The sequence below is a fragment of the Camelus ferus genome, chromosome 3 (assembly GCF_009834535.1).
Source record: "Camelus ferus isolate YT-003-E chromosome 3, BCGSAC_Cfer_1.0, whole genome shotgun sequence".
Lineage (NCBI taxonomy): Eukaryota > Metazoa > Chordata > Mammalia > Artiodactyla > Camelidae > Camelus > Camelus ferus.
Window position 1 is genome coordinate 32,845,988 of NC_045698.1, and position 22,156 is coordinate 32,868,143.

The 22,156-nt window shown below is 37.0% G+C and overlaps 1 protein-coding gene across 1 annotated transcript in view; it reads right to left on the reverse strand.

Annotated features, from left to right (window-relative positions):
* LOC116659909 overlaps positions 1–21,860 on the reverse strand; it is a 52,386-nt gene extending 30,526 nt beyond the window's left edge. Inside the window, exon 1 of the mRNA XM_032468307.1 lies at positions 21,612–21,860. Coding sequence (XP_032324198.1) covers positions 21,612–21,860 — 249 coding nt within the window. The remainder of the gene's footprint in view (positions 1–21,611) is intronic.
* Positions 21,861–22,156: the final 296 nt, after the last annotated feature.

Sequence of the window (22,156 nt, forward strand, 5' to 3'; positions counted from 1 at the left end):
ACTTGTCTCGTACGGCAGTGGACAACCGAGAGAGAGCCTTTTTGAGAAGTGGGTTGATTTAGCCCTTGACTGGTAACATGCTTGTACATGACATGTGATTTTTGTTTTGCTGTGACCTCTTGTACATACTCCTCACATCACAGATAATTGCAGTATTGTGTCATCTAAGTGGATTCAACTAAGTAATAATAAAAATGTGTGCTCTCTGATATATGATACAGATAACTATAATATATGTTTGTGCCTTAACATGCCCTAAGCATCTGTTGTACAGAGAGGAGGGAGTAGGTAGTGTCCTATTAGGTCTGTAATTTTCTTTAGAAAAACTTGCGTTTTCCAGCATGTTGGTTGTGATCCATATATATTAATTTTCTAAAAAAGAATAGGATTGTTTTGTCTTCAGTGAGTAATACATTTCCTGGCACATAGTAGGTGCTTAATATATGTTGAGTGAACAAATATGTTGTCACTTTATTTTATTTGGGGGATACACAAAAACCATTGTATACGATTATGCCAATTTTATAATTTAAGCAAAACAAATAGAAAAGTAGACTGACTGATAAAAATGAGTAAAATGGGAAGTAGAAAAAAACATTTGGGTGATTCAAGAAGAAACTCCCATTTTGATTCAATCTATCTTTCACTACAAAGGTAATGAACAATGTTATGTATTTATCATGATTTTCGTCATTTTGAGGGTACGGAGATATAAACTGTGATCTATTACAACAAATATTTTATAATCTAGTTTTATGCAATTGCCTAAGTCAACTGTGTTAAGAATAATTTTTGCTTGAATGATTAGAGTAATTATTTCAATATAATGATCTCAATGAAAACCTTCATGGGTAATCTCTGAATTGGCTTCAGTTTTCTTTTTGTATTGGTGGCGTCACACTTTGCTAGGCAGACGGTAAAGGAGATTTTGCTCACTTAAACTAGACCAGTTCATGCATCTTCATTTTCTTTTAGATTTAAAATGTCTTACTGACCCACATCTAGTGGATGTGGGTTTCAAGTTGTTGTTGTTGTTTTTAGGTAGGGGTTATGAATTAAACCATGTTCTTTTATAGTTTCCATATGTCCCTTGGTATATATTGATAAGATCCTGAATGGGAATAAAGTTGCCACCAAAAGCTGTTATTGCTGTATTTTCTGTCTGTGAAAATAACTGTATTTTCAATGATAGCATTGACTTTGTTAATGTGTGCTCTTGAGAACGTCTCTATAGCCCGGTCCTACATAATATCCCTCTTATTCTCTGTCTCATCTGGGAATGAGACCCCTCTTCCTGTTCCTTTTTCGATGGCTGGAGCAGAAATGTGAGTCCCTTAATTCATGAATAAGTCAGAATGACTTACGTGTTTCTTTCATATATTAGGATTTAAAAAATATATAGTTGTGAATTTTACTCATCTGTTTCATATCAGGGACTTCTGTGGCATTCTCTTACTTTTCCTGATGTTTAAGGGGTGAGTATTGGTGATTTTAAAAATTGTTTTAAATATAAAATTATATTTAATCATGTCACAAATGATAGAAACACTTTGCATAACTGTTCAGTTTCATGTATGGCCAAATGTGAAGAAATGATCTACTGCTATCTTGTTTATCCTCCACATTTTTGAACAACTAATCTGCTGAATCTTCCATATTTACAAAAAATAGCAAACATTGGGAAATGTTATTTTAGAAAATTCTAATGCACCTTTAAAATATCAGTCTTCTGAGATAAATTTATACTCAGTAAAGTGTACCCATTTAAAAACTATGCTTCAAAGAGTTTTGAAAGGTTTATCTACTCATGTAACCACTACCACATCAAGATATAGAACATCATCATCCCAAAAGTTCCCTGCAGCCCCTTTGCAGCAACCACTGACCTACCTTCTGTCACTATAGATTGGTTTGCCCTCTCTCAATTTTTAAATAAATAGAATCATATAATACGCAATCTTTTGAGTCTGGTTTCTATCACTCAGCATATGCTTTTGTGATTCATCCATGATATTCTGCGTATCAGTAGTTAATTTCATTTTATTTCAGAATAGAAGTGCATTGTGTGGATATACCACTATTTGTTTATTTATTCACCTGTTGTTGGACATATTTCCAGTTTTTGAATATTATGAATAAAGATTCTACAAATACTTGTGTATAAGTTTTTGTGTGTACACACTCAGAACTACAAGACAATGCAGTTAGAGAGTAAAAGATATAAAATAAACTAGTATTTCTAAGAACTTCACACGCAAGAAATAGAGTTAGATTAATAATAATTGTCAATGACACAAAGTGATAAGTTCTATAACAGAAGTATTAATAAAGTGTTGGAGAAGAATAGGAGGAGGAAGCTATAAGGTTACACAAAGTCTCTGTGTGAATATGTCTTCATTTCTTCACGTAAACATCTATGATTAAACTTGACGGACTGTGGTCACCATGAAACTGTGCTTTTTGTGCCTCCTTCTGGTGACTGACAGCTCTAGCTGTCACCCCTCTGTCTCCACCACCATTTGCACAGAGGCCATGTCACCCACAACTTCCCGGGCTTCCTAGCCACGGATTTAGCACAGCAAGGAAACTAGAGGGAACCCATGTCTGTGAGACATGGGACTCCTCCAATGGATGGGTTTGACTTGAGTGCTCCCGACCTCATCTTTCTTGGAGTTGTACAATAGTTCAAGACTCTTTCTACCAATCCTTTCTTCCTTCCCCCTCTCGTTCATAGAAGTCACACCTGCATCATGGTTTGAAGGGTAGGGACCTGCTTTGGGTCCCACCCCTTTTTTGCTCATGGGTGCTTCCCCCAACAAATTTCTTGTATCTCTAAACCCAGTCATAGCATCTGCTTCTTAGGGACCTAAACTAGTAACATGTGCATCATATCATAAGTATATGTTTAAATCCATTATAAACTGCAAACTCATTTCCAAAGTTGTGGTAGCATCTTACATTCTCAGTGGGAACACATGAGAGTTCCGGTTGTTCCACACCTTCATCAACACTGAGTACTGGCAACCTTGCTCTGTGATCACATATAGATACTGTGTCTCTGACTTTATTAGCTTAGGTTCTTAATCAAGACTGAACTCATTCCCTTTGAACTTCTGTTAGACATGAATTTAACAGATATTAAATAATATATCCACATTTTAAGTTAAACTAAAAGCTTAAAATTAAAGGAACAGAAGAGAGCCATATTGAGTTATTGACAGAAGATTTCCATAATCTATTTTTAGCAAAATGTAGACCCAAATGGGGGTGGCTACCCTCAATTAATTTTATGAATACCAGGTTTTCACAGTCTTTTTATTTTATTCTTTAACTGTGATTTTCTTTATTCTAGTGGGTGTGTAGTTTTATCTCATCATGGCTTTAGATTTGCATGAATTGGATGACTGAAGATGTTGGGAAATGTTCTTCTCTTTGAATTTTATTTAATATTTGGTGTGTACTTTTGTGAAAAACTTTACTGAGAAGCAACAGATGGCAATAATGAGAGGTTGAAAGAGAGTGAAGTCCAGAGAAGAGCAGAGGTGGGGCGAGGGTGGAGAAAAGAAACAATAAATAATGAAGATATTTATGGAATTCCAGTCCTTGGATTGTCTTTTGTTTCCCTGTTGTTGGTTTGGGAAATCTAGATGGTTCTAGTGCTTGCGCTTTGTTGATTATGAATAAATGTATGAATCTAAGGAAGTGGTATGTGTGAATTCCAATAAGCGATTAAACAGTGCAGGTTATTCATTTTAAGAATATAATAACTAGATATTAAAAAGATAGAACAGACTTTTGGGCTTCAAAAAGCTAAAATTTTACTTCTCTTCAAAATGTAAATTTCCATTGAAGTTTTCATAGAAAAGTTGCCAATAAATATATTGGCTCTGAGGTCAAATAAAGACGTTGTGACTGTGACTTTATTAGCCCAGCTTCCTAATCAACACTGAGCTTATTCCACTTCAACTTCTGTTAAACATGAATTAAACAGGTATTAAATAATAATATCAACATTTTAAACCCAATAAAAGCTTAAAATGAAAGAACATTAAAGAGCCATATTGAGTTATTGACAGAAAACTTCCAAAATGTAGTATTGGCAAAACACAGATCCACCCAATCAGGGCTGGCAACAATGAATTTTAGAAATACCAAGTTTTCATGTTCTTTTCTTCACAGAGCATATGCATTTTGATTGCAACACATTTCTCGGAGAGTCTTTCATATGTAAATCAATACAAGAGAATTTCTGTCTACATGCTAGCGTGACATTGTGTAGTTTTAGACACTATGTCTTGGTGATTACCACGTAATTCAACTGCCACATAAATTATCTTTATAAATAAAACTTTGCATACATATGCAACATCTAGAATGGAGCAATAAATTGGTCTTGACTCCTTGTCTCCAGTGGCGCCACTTCATCGCTTCCTTTAGCAAGTTGGGACTGAGGGCACATTGGTGAACGCCTTTGTCTAATCTCCTATCATGATGCACCTCATATTTCAATATCCAACTGGTACAGTTGGCCTTTGGAGGAAAGAAAAGTTCAGTTTCCTGCATGTCAGTCTTTTTACTTTCCTGCCTACAGCAAACTTGAAAAAAAAAATTTACTTGGGAGAAATGTTAAGCAACCAAACCTTTTACAAAACATGTCAAGATTAATTGCTAGTTTCACTCATGAGCTATGTAGACTGTTTCCTAAAATTCTCATCTTATTAGATACAATGATTCATATTCCGTTTCTTGGCAAAACATCTGCTTCTTTGCAGATATCCCCATCAATAATGTAGGCAGTGATGGGGTTCTGCCAACACTGAACTCACTTAAAAATACAAAGAATAAAAGCCTTTCAAGAACCTCTTTGGTCTTTGAGACCTTAGACTTTAAATATTTGGTGCTTTGGTGTTTCAGAACTCTCATTCTATTTAACCATATTGCAAAAATGTACTGAATCTCGAAACTGTTTTTATTCAACCCAAATTGGAAGGCTGTTCATATGAGTTACTGAGCATTCTTTACTCGTATTCTCTTCTGTGACTTTGCGCTGCTAATCATGAGGCTTCTATGTCTTGAAACAATTTCTTGGTCTTTCCTTCATGTAATGTTACTATGTCAGAACCTGAGACTGGCCGTTTCAACAGCCGTTCTCAACTCCCTTTTCCCTTACCGCATCCCACCATACCACACGCTTTCTTAACTCGCCTCATGTCTAGGAAAGGTTGTGTGATTTAGTTCCGGCAGATTAGAAACCTGTAAAATACTGTTGTGGGTTTCCTGAAAAGTTTTTGCTTTCCTCATACAAAGAAAAGACCTGGCCAGAATCACCCTGTCATGAAGTGGATATGATGTTGGGAGTTGTAAGAGCCAACTTGTGACAATGAGGTGACAAGCTGGAGAATCAGAAACGAACTGCTCCTGACATAGCGGGGCCTCTGAACCACTGCCAAAAGCCTCCCCCGTCTCCAGATTTCTTGTCCTGAGGGAAAATTATTCCCCTACTTATTCTAGCCACTCTGTGGCAGGGTTTCTTATCTCTGCAGCTACAAATAAACTGATACGATTTGGTAATAGAAGTCAGCTTTACATTTGGACCCCAAATGTCCCACTGAATTGAGAGGGAATCTTTCATCTGAGGATAGATCTAAGGAGCAGTGAAATAATAAAGTAGATTTTATTTTTAACATTCTTCAGACCAACCTTTATGAGAGCTAATACTGGGTTAGTGCTAAAACTGGGGCTTCATATTTGCAGCAATGATGGAAGCCTGTTAAACTGTAAACTTTTTAAACAGTCATTAAAGGTCTTCTCTTCCACCACAGGGGTATCAACTCATAGTTTCCTAGAAAAGCAGTATGAATTCTGACCTCTACTTTTTTTTTCTCATGGTTTCTTCTAGATGACATATCTGCTTATTTGCTTTGTTCTTATTTCTTCCTTTGGTTCAAAACCATCCAAGTCCCACCTTATGTGTTAGTAGCACTGACCTGACACACAGATCACAATGGTCAGTCCATCTCCTGACATAGCCTTGCTTGCTCGACCATTAATTTAGCATTTTTCAGATTGCCTCTCTTAGAGCTCTTTATTCTGTTATATGTTTTGAGTCTTCAACTAGATCAGATACCTCTTGAAGAATGTGTTTTATACCGAATATGGCATGGACAGCACCTTCCTCGTGGTAGACACGCAATAAATATTTGCTGAATTTATGTGCGTTGGTACAGATACTCCGAATTTTTATTTAGTCAAGCCTTTTGTACAGCTACCACCATGCTATTCAAGCACCTATTTACCTGTTCAAGAAAATGTGAGCCATGTATAAAGTGCTGTGATAAATCTCAATGTAAAATCACTAAATCCAAGTAGAAAAGTGCCAAAGAACTGGATTGGATAATTTACAAATAAGTTCACTGACAAAACAAAAAAAATTATTAAAAAAACCCACTTACTAATATTGAAAAAAATACAAGTCGAAATAACAAGTTGCTATTTTTTCACCTATCGATTAAAAACAATTTTTACTTCTGTGATACTGTTGGCAGTGGTGCGGGGAATGGAGCATTCTCATTCTGCCTTGGGAGCGTCACTCTCACTCTTTCTGGAAAGCATAATGGCAATATATTCAAGAGTTTTCAAAGAGTTTGTAGCACTCCACCTATTTTTAGGAATAGTCCCTTAGAAAATAATGAGAAAGCAGTAAAAATTAACTGAAGCATTTTAAAAAAAATATAAGCAAATAATTAAAAAAAAAACAAAACCTTACCTCTACAGAAATAATTAAATTGTTAATCTGAGAATAGGTCACCGTGACAAAGCAATCAAAATATTTTTCTAGGAGCTCTAGAAAAGGAAGGGAAGAAAAGAGAATTTCTTAAATACTGATGATTAAAAAAATAATAAAGATAGAATCAGATGTATTAACACCAAGGTGGGAAAGAAACAAAAGATAATGTTACAATTTTTCTGAGTTTCTCTGTCAGTTTATACGAAATTAAAGATCTTAACATTAGTTATTTTGGTAATAAGTACATTTTAATACATTTTACCACTCCCAATATATCTGTATTTTGATGAAAATAATGATAAAGATGATAATTTCCAATATTTATTATGTAGGTTCCAAGTCCTATACTGAATATTTTATCCATATTTACCATTTAATTCTTTCCACAATCCTAGAAGATAGTGAAGTAGCTTCCAATGTTATCACCTTGTAAATGAGATACTAAAGCGGCAGAAGTGAAATAACTTGCCAAAGCAACGCCGTTACTAAGGAATGGTACCAGGATTTGGACGTGTACCTACCTGACTCCAGACTCCAAATTTTAACCATTTTTTGGGTAACCTATTTTGCATATTTACCTATGTACATTTTAGACTTATATCTTTGGGCTAGCTAATTTCTTAACATTAAAGTATATACTTATTTACATGGGAAATTTCTAATGTAGTAAAGAATGCAGTTTCTTTGACCTCTAAGCTCTGTCTTGTGGCTTTGGGCAAGTTACTTCCCCTTTTTGAATCCTGGATTTTCCAGTAAAATGTAGATAATAATTTCTACCTTAAAGGATTATTGTGCAAATTTAAGCAGAGCATCCATCACAGTGCCTGACACATAAATGCAAATGGTAATCTTTAATATCGTCATCCTATCAATAATATCCTTGGTTCACAAATACTGGGAAGAGGCATCATTAGTTATAAAGCAGACATAGAAGGAAGTAAGCTTTTTTTGATTGAAATATATTTGAAAAATAACATTGCGTTTCCCTTCCTCTCTAGGAAACACTACTCTGTTCTCTGAATCTACGTGTTTGTTTTTGTTTGGTTTGGTTTGCTCATTTATTTTGGTTTTTTGTTTATTTGTTTTTATATTCCACATATGAGCGAAATCATAAGAGTGTCAAGAGGGACATCCTTATCTTCGTCCTGATTTTAGACGGACAGCGTTCAGTTTTTCACCACTGAGTTGATGTTAGCTGAACCAAATCTTCTTTATCCATTCATCTATTGACAGGCACTTAGGTTGTTTCCGTATCTTGTCTATTGTGAATCACACTGCAGTGAACATGAGAGTGCATACATCTTTTGATAATCTTTTTTCATTTCCTTTGGGTATATACTCAGAAGTGGAATTGCTGGATCACATGGTAAATTTAACATTCTTCATGTTGCAATACCAATATATGCATGGAGAGTTTTTGATCATGGCTTTGTAAAAATGAGATCATGGAATATGCACTTTTTTTTTTTTTTTACTGTTTTTGTTTATCAATAACTCGTGGAAATCCCCATGTCACCTGGGGCAGCTCTAATGTATTCTTTTGAGGGCTGCATACTATTCCATTGTGGATATACCATGATTTATTCAGTGATAATAAATCTGACTATAAAACATTCATTTCATTTCCAGTTCAGTTTATAGTTCATTGCAGTTCTCAACAATTTACCTGTAAATTGCCCTTTCTCTGCGTCTTTATATACTATTTGATTCCTTTATGGTGGATTCCTAAGGACAGGGTTGTAAGGTAGAAGGGCATTTGTATTTTTAAATTTAATAGGCTTTGTCAGATTACTTTCCAAAAAGAAAGCTAAAATGTACATTTCATCAAAATGTTGGGAACATATTCCCAACATATGGGGATATGCTTTTCTGAAAAATTCCTCTATTGTTTATTTTTGTTTTTGGCAATATGATAAAACAAAGGAAATCAAGACAGCAGAAAAATGAGCATTGGAAAATAACGTATGCAGATGTCTCACAAACATATTTTTAGAAAATCACTAAGATAAACTAAGATGAAATGACAGGTATCACTAGCTAATACATGACAAATTCTTCCCCAGTACTGGGCTTTTTGGATCCTTCCTGGGGACTTTATTTTGCTGATCCTTCACTCACAGGGACCTGGAGGCCAGGGAGCACCACTTCGGTCTCTGGCTCCTCCTCCCATGCTTCGCCTACCTCCTTCATCCCAGCAACTGCTTAGTTTGGGTGATAAGACTGAAGCTGGAGTTGGGAAAGTGGTGATGGCTGTGTTAACAAGTTATTCTGGTCCCAGAATTCCCTGCCGATCTTCTGGAGAAGTTCATTAAACTTAGAATTTTATAAGGATAATAAAACATTCTTTGAAAATGACTGAACTCATATTAGGAAGTAAAATTTTCTGCTCTTTATTCTATGGGGCAGCCTTGCACATTTATGTTACCTTCCCGGCCTCTGAAAGGCACTGAATTTGGGGCCCCTGTTCTATTTGTGGCAGAGTTATCTGATACCACCATCTATGAATATCCCCTACGGCTGGGCTGTGTGTCTAGTTTTGGCCAACAGACCATGAGCTTCTGCACATGTGTGATGTTTCTGTGACAAGACAGAGAAAACCCCTGTGCCATCTTCATTGTCTTCCTTCTTAGAAGTCATGTGTTGAGAATCTGGGGACATAAGAAGAAAGTATTCTGAACCCTTGAGTCAGCTTCTGGATGGGAGCTTCTGTGAACTCTCAGGCCCACAGAAGACTTATGTCTTAAGCCACAGAGGTCTTGCTGTTTGTTACCATAGTCTCATTCAGCCTACTCTCTTAAACTTTTAGACCCATGCTGGGGACCACTCCTGTATGTAATTAATGTCTCATGGATTGACCAAGTCATTCCAAGCATCAATTACGAACAGAATACATGTAGCTAGGGACCACAACTGACAGCAAATCCTAGGTGAGCTCTAGACCAAAAGAAATATGACTGTTTCAGTCTTAATGAAAGCTAATACATAAATCTTAGATGGCAGTTTCCTGGTGGTCAGGGTTAAGATGGCACCAGCCATATAGAGGCAGACAAAGAGCTGACTGCTAGTTTGTGTCAGCTTTTCAGTACTCAAGTAAAGATGTTTTAGATATTTTTCGTAAGCCAAAAGACAATGTTAATACTTCTTAAAAATTTTTTATTTCTATTTTCTTTTCTCCTAATATTTGGTAAAATGCTCATAATGATGCCAGCTAGTATGTTAATAGTAGTCCAGAGTTTTGGCCACATTTGGACAGGAACATTTGTTTCCATGTCTTGGCTATTGTAAATAGTGCTCCTGTGAACAGTGGGGTGCATGTATCTATTCGAATTAGAGTTCCCTCTGGATATGTGCCCAGGAGTGGGGTTGCTGGATCATATGGTAAGTCTATTTTTAGTTGTTAAGGAATCTCCATACTGTTTTCCATAATGGCTTCACCAATTACATTCCCACCAACAATGGATGAGGGTTCCCTTTTCTCCACACTCTCTTTAGGGTTTATCACTTGTAGACTTTTTAATGATGGCCGTTCTGACTGGCGTGAGGTCTGCCCTCTAAAGGGAGGCGGCCACAATCCTATTGTCAGGGATATGGGACAGTGGTGAAAGCTGTAGGAACGCCAAGTGGGCGACATTCGGGGAACAGAATTCTTCTTCCAGTGCTAGCCTTAACAATTCTAGGTATTAAGCTAGACTTTGAAGTGTAGATGGAATTTCCAAAGGTTGAACTGGCCTGGGCATTGTGGTTAAAGGACATGGAGTGAGCCCAGAGGCAGGAGAGTTATTGCTGGGTGACCATGGGGGAGATGTGAGGGAAAATCCCTCTCCCATCCTTTCTTCTCTCTCAGAAGGGAACAGCTACCCATCTAATTCTATTGGATTCGGGGGCCGTCTTTGTACCAAGTTACAATAGGGAACCAGGTCACTGCCCCAAGGAGGCGGGGAAGCCAGTCCTGTGTCTGTGGTGCTCTCCTCCTCATTCCTTGCATGAAGCTGACGCAGAAGGCTGCCGTCCAGTGCCTGTCCACCCTGGCTCCTGCCCTCTCTCCACCTCTCCCATGGGAACAGACTAATGGGAAGGTTTTTGGTTCAGCAAAGGGGAGAAATCTCCATAAACCTGCAGGTCAGGCACAAGTGACCCAAAGGACTCTTCAATGGTCATAATGGATATGATTGTGATTAGAAATAAAATGACTCTGTCCCATTTACCTATTCTTCAGGAAGCTCTGGAATAGAAGAAAGGGCAGGATTTGGGCATTCCTTGTCCCTAGCCAACTACTGTCTAAACCCAACAAAACCTTATAACTAACTCTTAACAATGGATAAACCAATTTCTGAACCTAGGAAATAAGGATATTGATGATTTAACAACCTCCTTTGAGAGTGGTTAAATGGTAAATGACTGAAAACATACTTCACTGCAATACACACACACACACACTCTTCAATTTGAATCAACTTGGGTGAGGGTTTGAATCAGCCTTTCACAATTTACAAATTAGTGAATCCTATTTTTAGAGTCTTTCTCTTTTTTATGGTGATGAAAATAACCTGGAAATACACTGAAAAGTTCTATTTCCTAATTCTTAAATATACATAGATGCTCATCATAGGATTCATATATTCAGATCAGTGATAATGTAGCATCTATTTAAATTCAGTAAAAAATTTCTCAAGCAAACCCCCCCCCCCAGCTTTCATAACTCTATTCTATTAGTTGTGTACTAGCTTTTGAGATTTAGGAAAGAAATGAGCATGAAAATGTAAAAGTAGACCAAATTTCCCTTTTCACTCTAAGAGTGCAATAGTTATGAACGAACCTCCTACTGCTCAGTACATATCTGTGAACAGTAGGATGAAAGCGAATACTTTACAGATGCTCTTCCGGGTGAATTCTTTACAGTTCAGCAGCATTACTCTATGTAGAAAGCAATCAGGGGATAAGGAAAGTACTCTTTCCTTTTTCAATGAAATACAATGGACTTTGTGTTTTTGGAGACTTCTTTCTAAAGTTTTTTTTTAAATTTCAAATGTCCTGAGATTTTCTTTAGACATGTGGAACCCTCAACGGATGTTTTCTGGGTACTTACAGCTCTGTCTTCCTTTTGAGATTAGAGACTTATGATAATTATAATATTCTTTTTTTAATGTCTGTAGTTATAACTAAAGAATTCAATACTTTCCCAATCAATATATTCAATAAATAAAACTAAAGTCCACAGGCAAAATTGAAAATACTATTTAATTCTACTTGCTCCTAAAAGTGGCTTAAGGCAGCTGTAATACAGCCGATAAAACACGGTCTTTAAGATCAGCAAGATTATGAGAAGTTAGTCAGGCCTAAGCCTCAGCAAGGCTACTTTTCATCTGTAAAAAGAGAAATAATAATTCACATTTCATCAGGTTTTTATGAGGACTAGAACTTTCACCAAAGTCACCAGTGACCTAAAACTTGTCTTAGTCCTTACTGATATCAGTACCGCGGCAACGTTCAGTGGGCTTATCCACTCCTCGAAATAATTTTCCTCCTTAGGTTCTGGGATACCCATTGACCTGATTTTGGTTTTCTCGCTCTCTGACTGGTCATCTCCTCTAGCAGATTCTTATTCTAGGAAAGTATAATCAGATTCATCTGGTCTTGGAGAACTTCATAGACCATCTCCAGGCTGGCCATATGCTGATAAGATGGGGATTTCTGTTATCAGCCCAGACGTTTATCCTAAGTTCCAGAATCATACATCTAACTTCATACCTCACATATGAATGTCTAATGGACATGCAGCCTTAACATGACTGACAGAACTATTGACAATCCCGCTAAGCCTTTTACATCTCAGGTAATGGTACCATCCTCCATCTGGTTGCTTAGACCAAGTCCTAGGAGTCACTGTTGATTCTGTTTTTTTCCTCACACCCCATACTTCAGTAAGTCAGTAAGCTCTACCTCTAAGAAATATCTATCCTTGATGCATCCAATTATCATTACTTCTACTGCTACAATGCAGTCCAACTCACCATTCCACTTGTCTGTCAATCATAAGCATCTCTAACTGACTTCTCTACATCCACACTTGCCTTGCTGCAGTCCATTTCCACCTAACAACTAAAGTGATCTTTGTAAAGCATTAAGGTGAACTGGTTAAAGCCTTTGACAAGTTTATCATTACATTAAATTCATACCCAAATTCCTCACAAGGCTTCTCATGATCCAGCCCTGGCCAGCTGACAGATCTCATCTCCCAGCTTTTGGTTCTTTGCTGATTCTGCTCGAGCATTCTCGTCTTTTTTCTGTCTCTTACATAGATCACATTTGTTCCTATCCAGGGACATGCTTGGAAGCTTGTTCCCAGATGTGTAATGGCTGTCTTCTTCTCACTTGTTCAGATGTTAACTCAAATATTGCCTTCTCAGAGAAGCTGTCCCTTTGTTCCCTTGTGAAAGCAACTCTCCAACTTACTAATAGGTTTCTCTCTCTCTCTCTTTATATATATATATATATATATATATATATATATATTTTGGTATATAGATCAACACCTGAAATTATTTAGTTACATCTTCATTTATTGCTTACATCCCCACTACTAGAATGTAAACACCTCATGGTCAAAAAAAATTTAGTTTCCTGTATGTTGCTGTAAACCCACTAGCTAGCACTATGCCTGGCACATTGCAAGGGATGAATAAGTGGTTAACTGGAGTTGTTATATTGTTAAAGCTCACACACTCACTAATGGATGCATTAGTAGAGATGGTCCGGTAATAATTTCCTCCTATTTTAGTCTTTGTTAGTCTCAAAAAAGGTGTTATCGCTTGATTAGAATTGTTACTATTCTGAAATACTGGTTAGCCCTGACTTCACTAGGAAAGGAAAGACGAGTAATGACAGGGTTGTCTGTTATTCACACACCTGCAGGTACCAGCAATACACGCAATCTCAGAGCCACAGAAATGCACAGTCTTAAAGATCAGCTGGTTAAATCCATCTAATATGAAAGGAAATAAACCAGGTAGAACGTCCCCCCAAATAAATAGCTTTATTAATTACTTAGAAGTACAATTAATTATGTCACTGATTATTTTTCCCTGCTCTGTGCTTTAGCCAGTTTTTATTCTCTAGCTGACCCCCTTTCCTGGCCCCTCTGCCCCAGTTTCCTCTGCTTACCTTTGTGAAATGTTTGATTAACTTTAGTCTTTTGAGTTTTTGGTTCTTCTTGTTAGTATTCTTGAAAAATGTGTAGACTGATTCCACTGATGATACACTCTTTCATATAGTGTCAGAATTCGCTTCCGTTCAGAGCGTTGTAGTCCAAATATGGATTTTATGTTTCTTTAATTTCACAATGCCAAATTTATTCAAACAAAACTTCAATGGCTTAAAAATCTTGAGTGAAAGTTAACTGACTTTTATTTTTTAGAATTGCTTTCAATGAAAGTTGAAGCCACCTTGTTTGCCAAACTGAACTCAGGTATAGTGTGAACCTGAATTTATCTTTTAAGATTTGGTGGTTCCTTCCAGGTGTTTAATTCCACGCACTAGATCTTCTGCTCCTGTGAGCCCCGTGCAAATACTACAGTCAGTTGAGAATCTGCTGTTCGTGGCATACTGCTTTTGCTCCATCTTGCTCTTTATGTATCAGACTGACTTAGAAAGTGAGTGCATCTATAAATACAGCCAATGAACCTAAGAATTCATATGTTATATTTTACTTCCCTCTTAAGATGTACTGTGTGTGTGTCATTTTGTTAGTGGTCTCTTTTATTCTTTTTTTAAAAATTGGAATATTCAAAGGTAGATGAAAAGAAATTTTGATGATAGAAAAAGCAAAAGCAAAAAATTAGAGGGATGTCAGACCAGGGAGAGAAAAAAAGAAGCTCTTGCTCTGAAGTCTGCTTGGATTAACTGTGTGAGAATGGAGGAAAACTGTAATGAGCACCTGCTACTGGCTCCTAGGATGGTAGGAAAGTAAGAAGAAAATCAGAACTGCTGGATCAAGTGCTCAGGAATTCGAAACCACAGGATGTTGTGGTCCTCTGGGATTCTAGATATTCAGGCATCTGTTAGGTAGGAGATTCAGCTCAACACATCATCAAAGGAATACCAAAATTATGTCAAGGACAAGTTTATAATCAATAAAGAAAATCAGTCACTGGGGAAGTTATCCTGGGAGAATATAACTATAATAATTATGCTACTAAGCAGAAGTTCTTGGAAAAAAGTATTTCCAAACATTTAACCCCTTCATTTCTCCTTCCCATCCTCACCTTGCCAAAAAGGATGCCAGCTAGAGGGGGCAGGGGTGAATCTCGCTTGAGAAAACCAAGTTGGGATAGATATATAAATAATAACATTCATTATTAGGTACTAATGGACTGTCCCCAACGACATGTAATTTAGAATAGTTAGTTCTCTCAATTAATTTCCGGCTACATTTTATAGTCACAAAGGGAAAGTGGTTTCCTTGTTCTTTAAATAGTTAAAATTTAAATATCTAAAATACTTAAAATTTATTTCCTTACATTATCTTTGAAGTCATAGATTTCTAGAAGAAATAAAAATGGGAAGCCTGACCTTTAAAGGAAGATGTGGTATAGAGTGGAATTCCAAAGTATGGAAACTTAAAATGGGGTAGGATCTCACATTAATATCACTCTATCATCTCAGTAATATTAAGGGTATTCATTCTTTTATTCAACAAATATATGCTAAGCACCCACTATGTGCTAGGCTTTAAGAATACATTCCTGAAGAAAAAATGAGCAAAGGAACCTGCTCCACAGGAACCTCCCTTCTTTCTCATAGGAGGAAGAGTTGACATTACAAGCTTGCAGAGGGAGAAGTCTCCCAGAGAAAGGTGATATGAAGGGTGTATCATACCAGCCCATCTCCCCCTCTTCTCTTCTCTTTAATGCTAGGAATCCTCTCAGCAAAATGCCTTTTAGGGGTATCTTATTTTTAACTGATCTTTGCACTTACCTGCTTTTTTACCAATAATGAACCAGCAATAAACATGTGCTCCTTCAAACATTTGATAAAGTGGGAAACAACGGACAAATTCATACACCTACCTTTGTATTTGCTTGCTTGTGGGTTTGGACGGTCACCGATCCTTCGTTCCTTACACAAATCCAAGAGAGCATGCAGAAACCAAGTACGTGGTGAGGATGCTTTAGTGAAGGATCAGGAGGAGGCAGACCTTTCTGTCTGCATTGACCAATTTGAGTTCTCAATCTATAGAGACACTTGAAAAGTTTACTAACAAATCAGAGAAACGACTTCTCTGTTGGAAACCAAAATATGGTTCTGATGCACAAGTTGATTTACCTGTAGATGCTAAATTATAGCCTCAATGTTACTGGCATTTAAAACAATCCTCTTGTCTACAAGCAGATTTTTCACCACTAATTGCTCTTGCTCACAGATTGGGCATCATTGAGGCTCTTTGATTCCTCTCTCTCCAGTTGGTACGTTCACCTCCTGGCCATTTTATTGCTCACTGACAGCTCTGTTAGCTGTTCCTCAAATTAATCAATTCTAAGAGTTGTCTAATTTACTTTGGTGTGGGAAGTTGAAAACATTTACTGATACAGGTTTGGGGGCCTATCTATAATTTTGACATTGGGGACTTGCAACAAATTTGGCACAGGCAAAAGATGTTAAAAGCTCTAGCCCTTCTGAGAATGCCCAGGGCTTATTTTAATGGGTTAGGCCTAGTCTCCCTGGATAGCTCAGTTGGAGCCTTCATACTTACTTTTACAGCTCACCTCTTTAAGAGAGAATGTTCACAATGGAATTCAGCAGCAAGAGTTAGAAGACTTTAAAAAGGAAGCTGTTAATGCAGCAGTAAAATTTGGCCAGGTGAATTTTTTTCTTTTTCTTACTAGGTTTCAATATTCTTTAGTATTATGACTTATCCAAAACAGACTAGCATTGAATCAGAGCTTTCAGATTTTAAAAAATTATGACATGTTTATCTGAGCTGTACTTTAACTTGAATAACTGTCTTCTGGGCTTGAACTTCAATAATTCTTTTTTTAACGTTTTTCAGAGTAAGAAGTTCAGAAGTAAATGCCTGCTCTATATCATTAGGTAGGTCTTCTAAAGATTGATTGAACTTACAATTAACTGGGTCTCTTTAATAGCTCCATCATTATGGAAACACGAGTTCTTATGTTTATGTATTTTTCTTCTAAAAAAGCCTTTTTATTATGAAACTTTCCGAACATAACCGAAAGTCGCAAGTACAATAAACCCCATGTATCCATCACCCTGGCTTAGACAACCATCAACATTCTGCCGTTTATGTATATGTTTTAATAATCATGATTACTAGCTATCCACAGGGAGAATCATCGTGTGCTATTAAATGAAATGCTAGTAAGATTCCTCGGTTTGTAAAGAACTATGATTTGGGGTGGATTTCATTTTAATATTTGTAGAAGACTAACCAGATATGCTCTATTGGCTGAATTTTAAAAAATTAGTTCCTATATCAGGTTTTTTTGTAGCTATTATTTAAAATATTGGTGGAGTATGAAGTTTGGGTTTCCAAATGTCAGCTGTTCCTTTCGCTATTCCTGGTTCAAAGCCAGCGTTGTCAGAAGGGAGACAAGCTGGCAACTAGCCTAAATACCAGTGGGAACGCATCGTCTCTTTTGGACTTACATTCTTAAATACCACCTTAAAAATCTGTAGGTAATTAGTGCTGCAATCTTGAAAATATTAATTAAGAAAAGAGCTAATAATTACTATGCTTGAAACTGAAAGTGAAATAATTAGTGACTTAAACTGTGAGGTTTTTATTTGAAATTGATTAAGACCTTCAGTGAATTACTTGGCAAAGAGAGTTTTCCCATTTCTATTAGGTCTTTACTAGTTAATAAAATATAAACAGGCCCAAATTCTGTTTACTTACAGATTCTTTGTCTAATTCCATTTCATTTAAATCATTTACGGGTAAAATGTTTTATTTACGATGATGGAATTTAGCAGAACTGGTCAAATATTTTTGACAAAAAGTGGATACATCTGATTATGCTCTTAAAAAGCTATATACTTTAAGCTTACAGATCTTTACTGAAATCTTAGAGTATTTTCTACAAATCTACTTTAAGTTTTTCCCAAATCATCGTCTATGCATGTTAAATAATGCTTTGAGGTTTTTTTTTTCTCCCTCTCAAAACAAAGAAATGGTGAATTAGGAAAAGGATCTCCAGCTGAATTATGCCATTCTGAATGGCTCAGTGTTGACAGGCTGGGTTACGGTTCAGGAGCGTTGACTGCGGACAGTACCCTTGCTTGGGAGGATGAAGCGACCCCTGTGAAATATACCGCCCTGCTCTGCCTTCAGAGAACGTAACCACATCAGTCAGTTCTGTTGCCTGAACCTATGAGGTCATCATTATTACTTCATTTTTTATTCCTATATAATCCAGGCTGAACTTCAGAAGCCTTTCTGCTTTTCTCATCACAAGTTACTCTGAAATATGGAAATCATCTGAGAGATCTTTCATGAAACGAATATGCATCTATTCATCCTAAGTACGCAGTTGAAGCAACAAACATTTTCTGAGCAAAAGAGCCACCAAATCTAAATCAACTTCAGGTGAATAAAATAGCTTCTTTCCATGCAAATAATCCTCTGGATAAAGAAAACAGTGATATAACGCTAATGGAACAAGGATGGGAGTTTTGTGGGAAAAGAGGATGCAGTTTGGTGAGAAGGGAAAAGAAAATTTAAAAGAAAATAATTCCTTAATGAATGAAAAAGTGCCAGAGATTGTTAACATCACTAACACACACAAGTTATTTTAAAAATAGTGTATTTCTACGTCTTAAAATGGTTAGAAATACGGGCTCTGAAGTTTGAGCTGGATGTGAATCCCAACATGAACACCTGCTGCCTATGTCTTAGATCTTGCTCCTGTCTGTGACAGGGACTGGCAGCTCTTTGTTATTGAGATACAGTTGACATATAACACTATATTAGCTTCCGATGTGCAGTATAATGACTCTGTATTTGTCAGTACTGTGACATGACCACCATAATAAGTCTGGTTCACATCCATCACCAGACATAAATACATTTATTTTTCTCGTGATGAGAACTTCTAAGATCTACCCTTAGCATCTTCAGAACATACAATACAGTATCACTAACTATAGTCGCCATGCTGTACAGAAGTGGCAAAATTTTCTGTGAAAGGCCAGAGAGCAAATACTGGTGGCTTTGCAGGCCAAGTTGTCTCTTTTGCAATGACTCAAATCTGCTGTCGTCGTGTGGAGGCAGCCAGAGACAGTGTATAAGTGAATGGACATGCTGTGTTCCAAACAAGCTTTGTTTATGAATACTGAAATTTGGTTTTCATATGATTTTATGAGTGACAAAATATTGTTTGAGTTTTTTTTTCATGACTCAAAACTAAAACCAGTCTAAGCTTATGAATCAAAGAAAAAGCCCAGTTGCCTGGGTTTGGCAGTTTTCTGAAACCTGCTGACAGTGGTTTCAAAGTGCGGTCCATATCCCAACAGTACCAGCATTTCTTGGGAACCTCTTCAAAAGGCAGAGTCTGAGGCTTTCTCTAGACTTACTGAGTCGGAAATTCTTGGGGTGGCTGCGACAAGTGTTCTAACAAGCGTTCTAGGTGACCGACGCCAGATCAAGCAAGTTGACAACCACTGATCTATAGACAATGCTGCTTTTTATTTGCTTTTGTATGTTTTTTAATTGAAGTACAGTCAGCTTATAATGTGTCCATTTCTGGTGTATAGCACAATGCTTCAGTTATACATGAACGTACATATATTTGTTTTCACGTGCTTTTTCACCATAAGATACTACAAGATATTGAATAAAGTTCCCCGTACTATATAGCATGAACTTGTTTATCTGTTCTATATGTATCAGTTAGTATCTGCAAATCTCTAATTCCCAATTTATCCCTTCCCATCCCCTCTTGCCCCCTGGTAACCACAAGTTTGTTTTCTATGTCTGAGAGTCTGTTTCTATTTTGCAAATAAGTTCATTTGTCTTTTTTTAGATTCCACATATAAGTGGTTTCATAGATAATGCTTCTTAACTGCTTTGAGTTCCTGTGCGAATTAATGAGATAACAAATTGACAGTGCCCAGCATGATGTTGAACCACCTCAGTGGTGCTAAACACCTGTTAGCTACTATAATTAGGTTGAAGTAAGTTGGTCTTGATTTTGATCATATGTTTTTCATTTTTAAAAGGTGACCGACTGTGTACAATAGTCTTTTGCAAGAATTCCAAAAGTAAACTAATGTGAAGCAAAATAAGAGCTGACAATTCTAATCTTGGACTAAATTGATAAACATGAGGATTCAGAAATTCAACTCTTGACAATATGATAGACAATGATTTTCTTGGGAAAACAAAATTCCTTTCTTGCCAATACTTCGTTTTGACCTGTTAGTTATTAGAAAATGATAGAAACAGAATTTGTGGTGTCACAAATCTGACAGCAGGATAAATTCTTGCTAAAGAAGTAAAATACGAATTTACATTTAGTAGGACAAAAGCACCTACTACACAGTGTTTCTTTTCTTTCATTTCTCCAGGAACATGTCAGCACAAGGAACATCCTTGGCCATTCCCACCTGGGTTATGAGAGTTGTGTTGACTGTCTGACTCCTCAGAGGTTCTAGTTCAGATAAATTTGAGTAGATGGAATGGCAAAGGCAAAATAATATTATCTCACAAAAGCTTCTTTCCAAAATAATTTATTTGTGCCTTTTGTAGAACTAATGTCATGGAAACCTGCTTTCTTCGGGAAGCCTACGCTGCTATTGAATTGAGCGTTTTGAAACAGAAGTAAAGGAAAATGAAAGAAGATAGTCCTTATAGAAAAATACCATTTATAATTTCTTTGACTTGGAGCTTAAGACTGACTGTAAAATTTTCTAAATAATCCTGAGTGAACAGAAAACATAATGAAGTTAAGAGTTGCCATTTTTCATGAATATGGACTTCAGAGCAAGCCGTATGTAACACAGTAGAGGGAAGGGAGAGTCTGCCTTTCTCACAATTATCTAGATACATTTTTTAAAATTAAAGACTGCTATGATTTTTCTGGATAGCTATGCCCGTGTATGTAGGTTTGTCAAAGTGTCAGGATGCCCACAAGGCATCCTGAATTTTTCTTTCACATGTGCATATTTTATTGCAGATGCTCACACAATTTCTTGGGGGAACAGCTGGCCTCTTTACAGCCTCAGCATGACAGTGAATCTGCAAAAGCAGATGAAATCCTGTAAACTCAAGTGAACTAGAAATCAAAAAAAAAAAAAAAAAAAAAAAAAAAAAGTCTTGGGCAAGTCTCTGGAACAGAAATGTTTTGTTAAAAGTTTTCCTGTGTTTTGGTATTTTAATAAAGACCACATGATATGAGGCTTATTTCTTGGTTATGATACTTACTCTGGTTGCCATTTCTGTGACAGTCTTACTATAAAAGGTTAGACTCTTTCGGCCCTCTTGGCCAGGATTTGCTAGAAGAGCAGCAGGAATGATGTCACAGCACGCCTCTTTGCAGCATCTTGATGCATTTTGACAGTTGAGTATTTCTGATCAAGAGAACACTAGATTTCATTTCTGTGCATTATGTAACATTTGACACTTTCATCTGTTTCTGTATTCAGTAAGCTATTAGTTACTTCTGCAAAAGTAGCCTCATTGGGGCTTTTCTGAAAAATATTGTTAAGACTTTCTTGGTTCAGAGTGAACATGAAACAGTAATACCTATTAAGCAGAATCATATTTGATTTAATCTCAAATACAAACAACTACAATCTAGATGTTTCTTACTTTCCTATCTGCAAATTTCCTATGGTCATCCTTAACTTTAATATCTAAATCAACTGCCTTGAACTCTACTGTGGGAAGCCCAGAATCCTCCCCAACCTCTCTGGGGTTTTTCTGGAGTGCATGTGCTTCTGGAGGGTGCATCTCTGTGACTTCTATGCGCTGTGGCTTGCTCTGGACCATGCCGTTCCTTCCTGTGGGTGCTCCTTGCCTGTACTGGACCAATGGGAGATGCTGCCCCTCTTCCTCCATCCTAGCAAAGCATCACACACTGAGGCTCATGTCAGTGGCAGCCTTTTATCGCAGGTTTGAGGGTTGCAGAAAGTAATTACAGGTCCAAAAACACCTCAGCTTAAATGTCAAGCACAGATATCAATGTTCCCGGTCACTTGTCAGCCATCCCTTTCCATCGGAAGTTTTTCATGACTTGGTGCCCTTGTATGCTCCAGCCTCCAGCTGTGTGCCAGGAACCCTCTTTCTTCTTTTTTCCTAGATCTTCCTGGCAAGACCTTTTTCCTCTCAGTCGCAGGACCTTCTCCTAGGCTGCC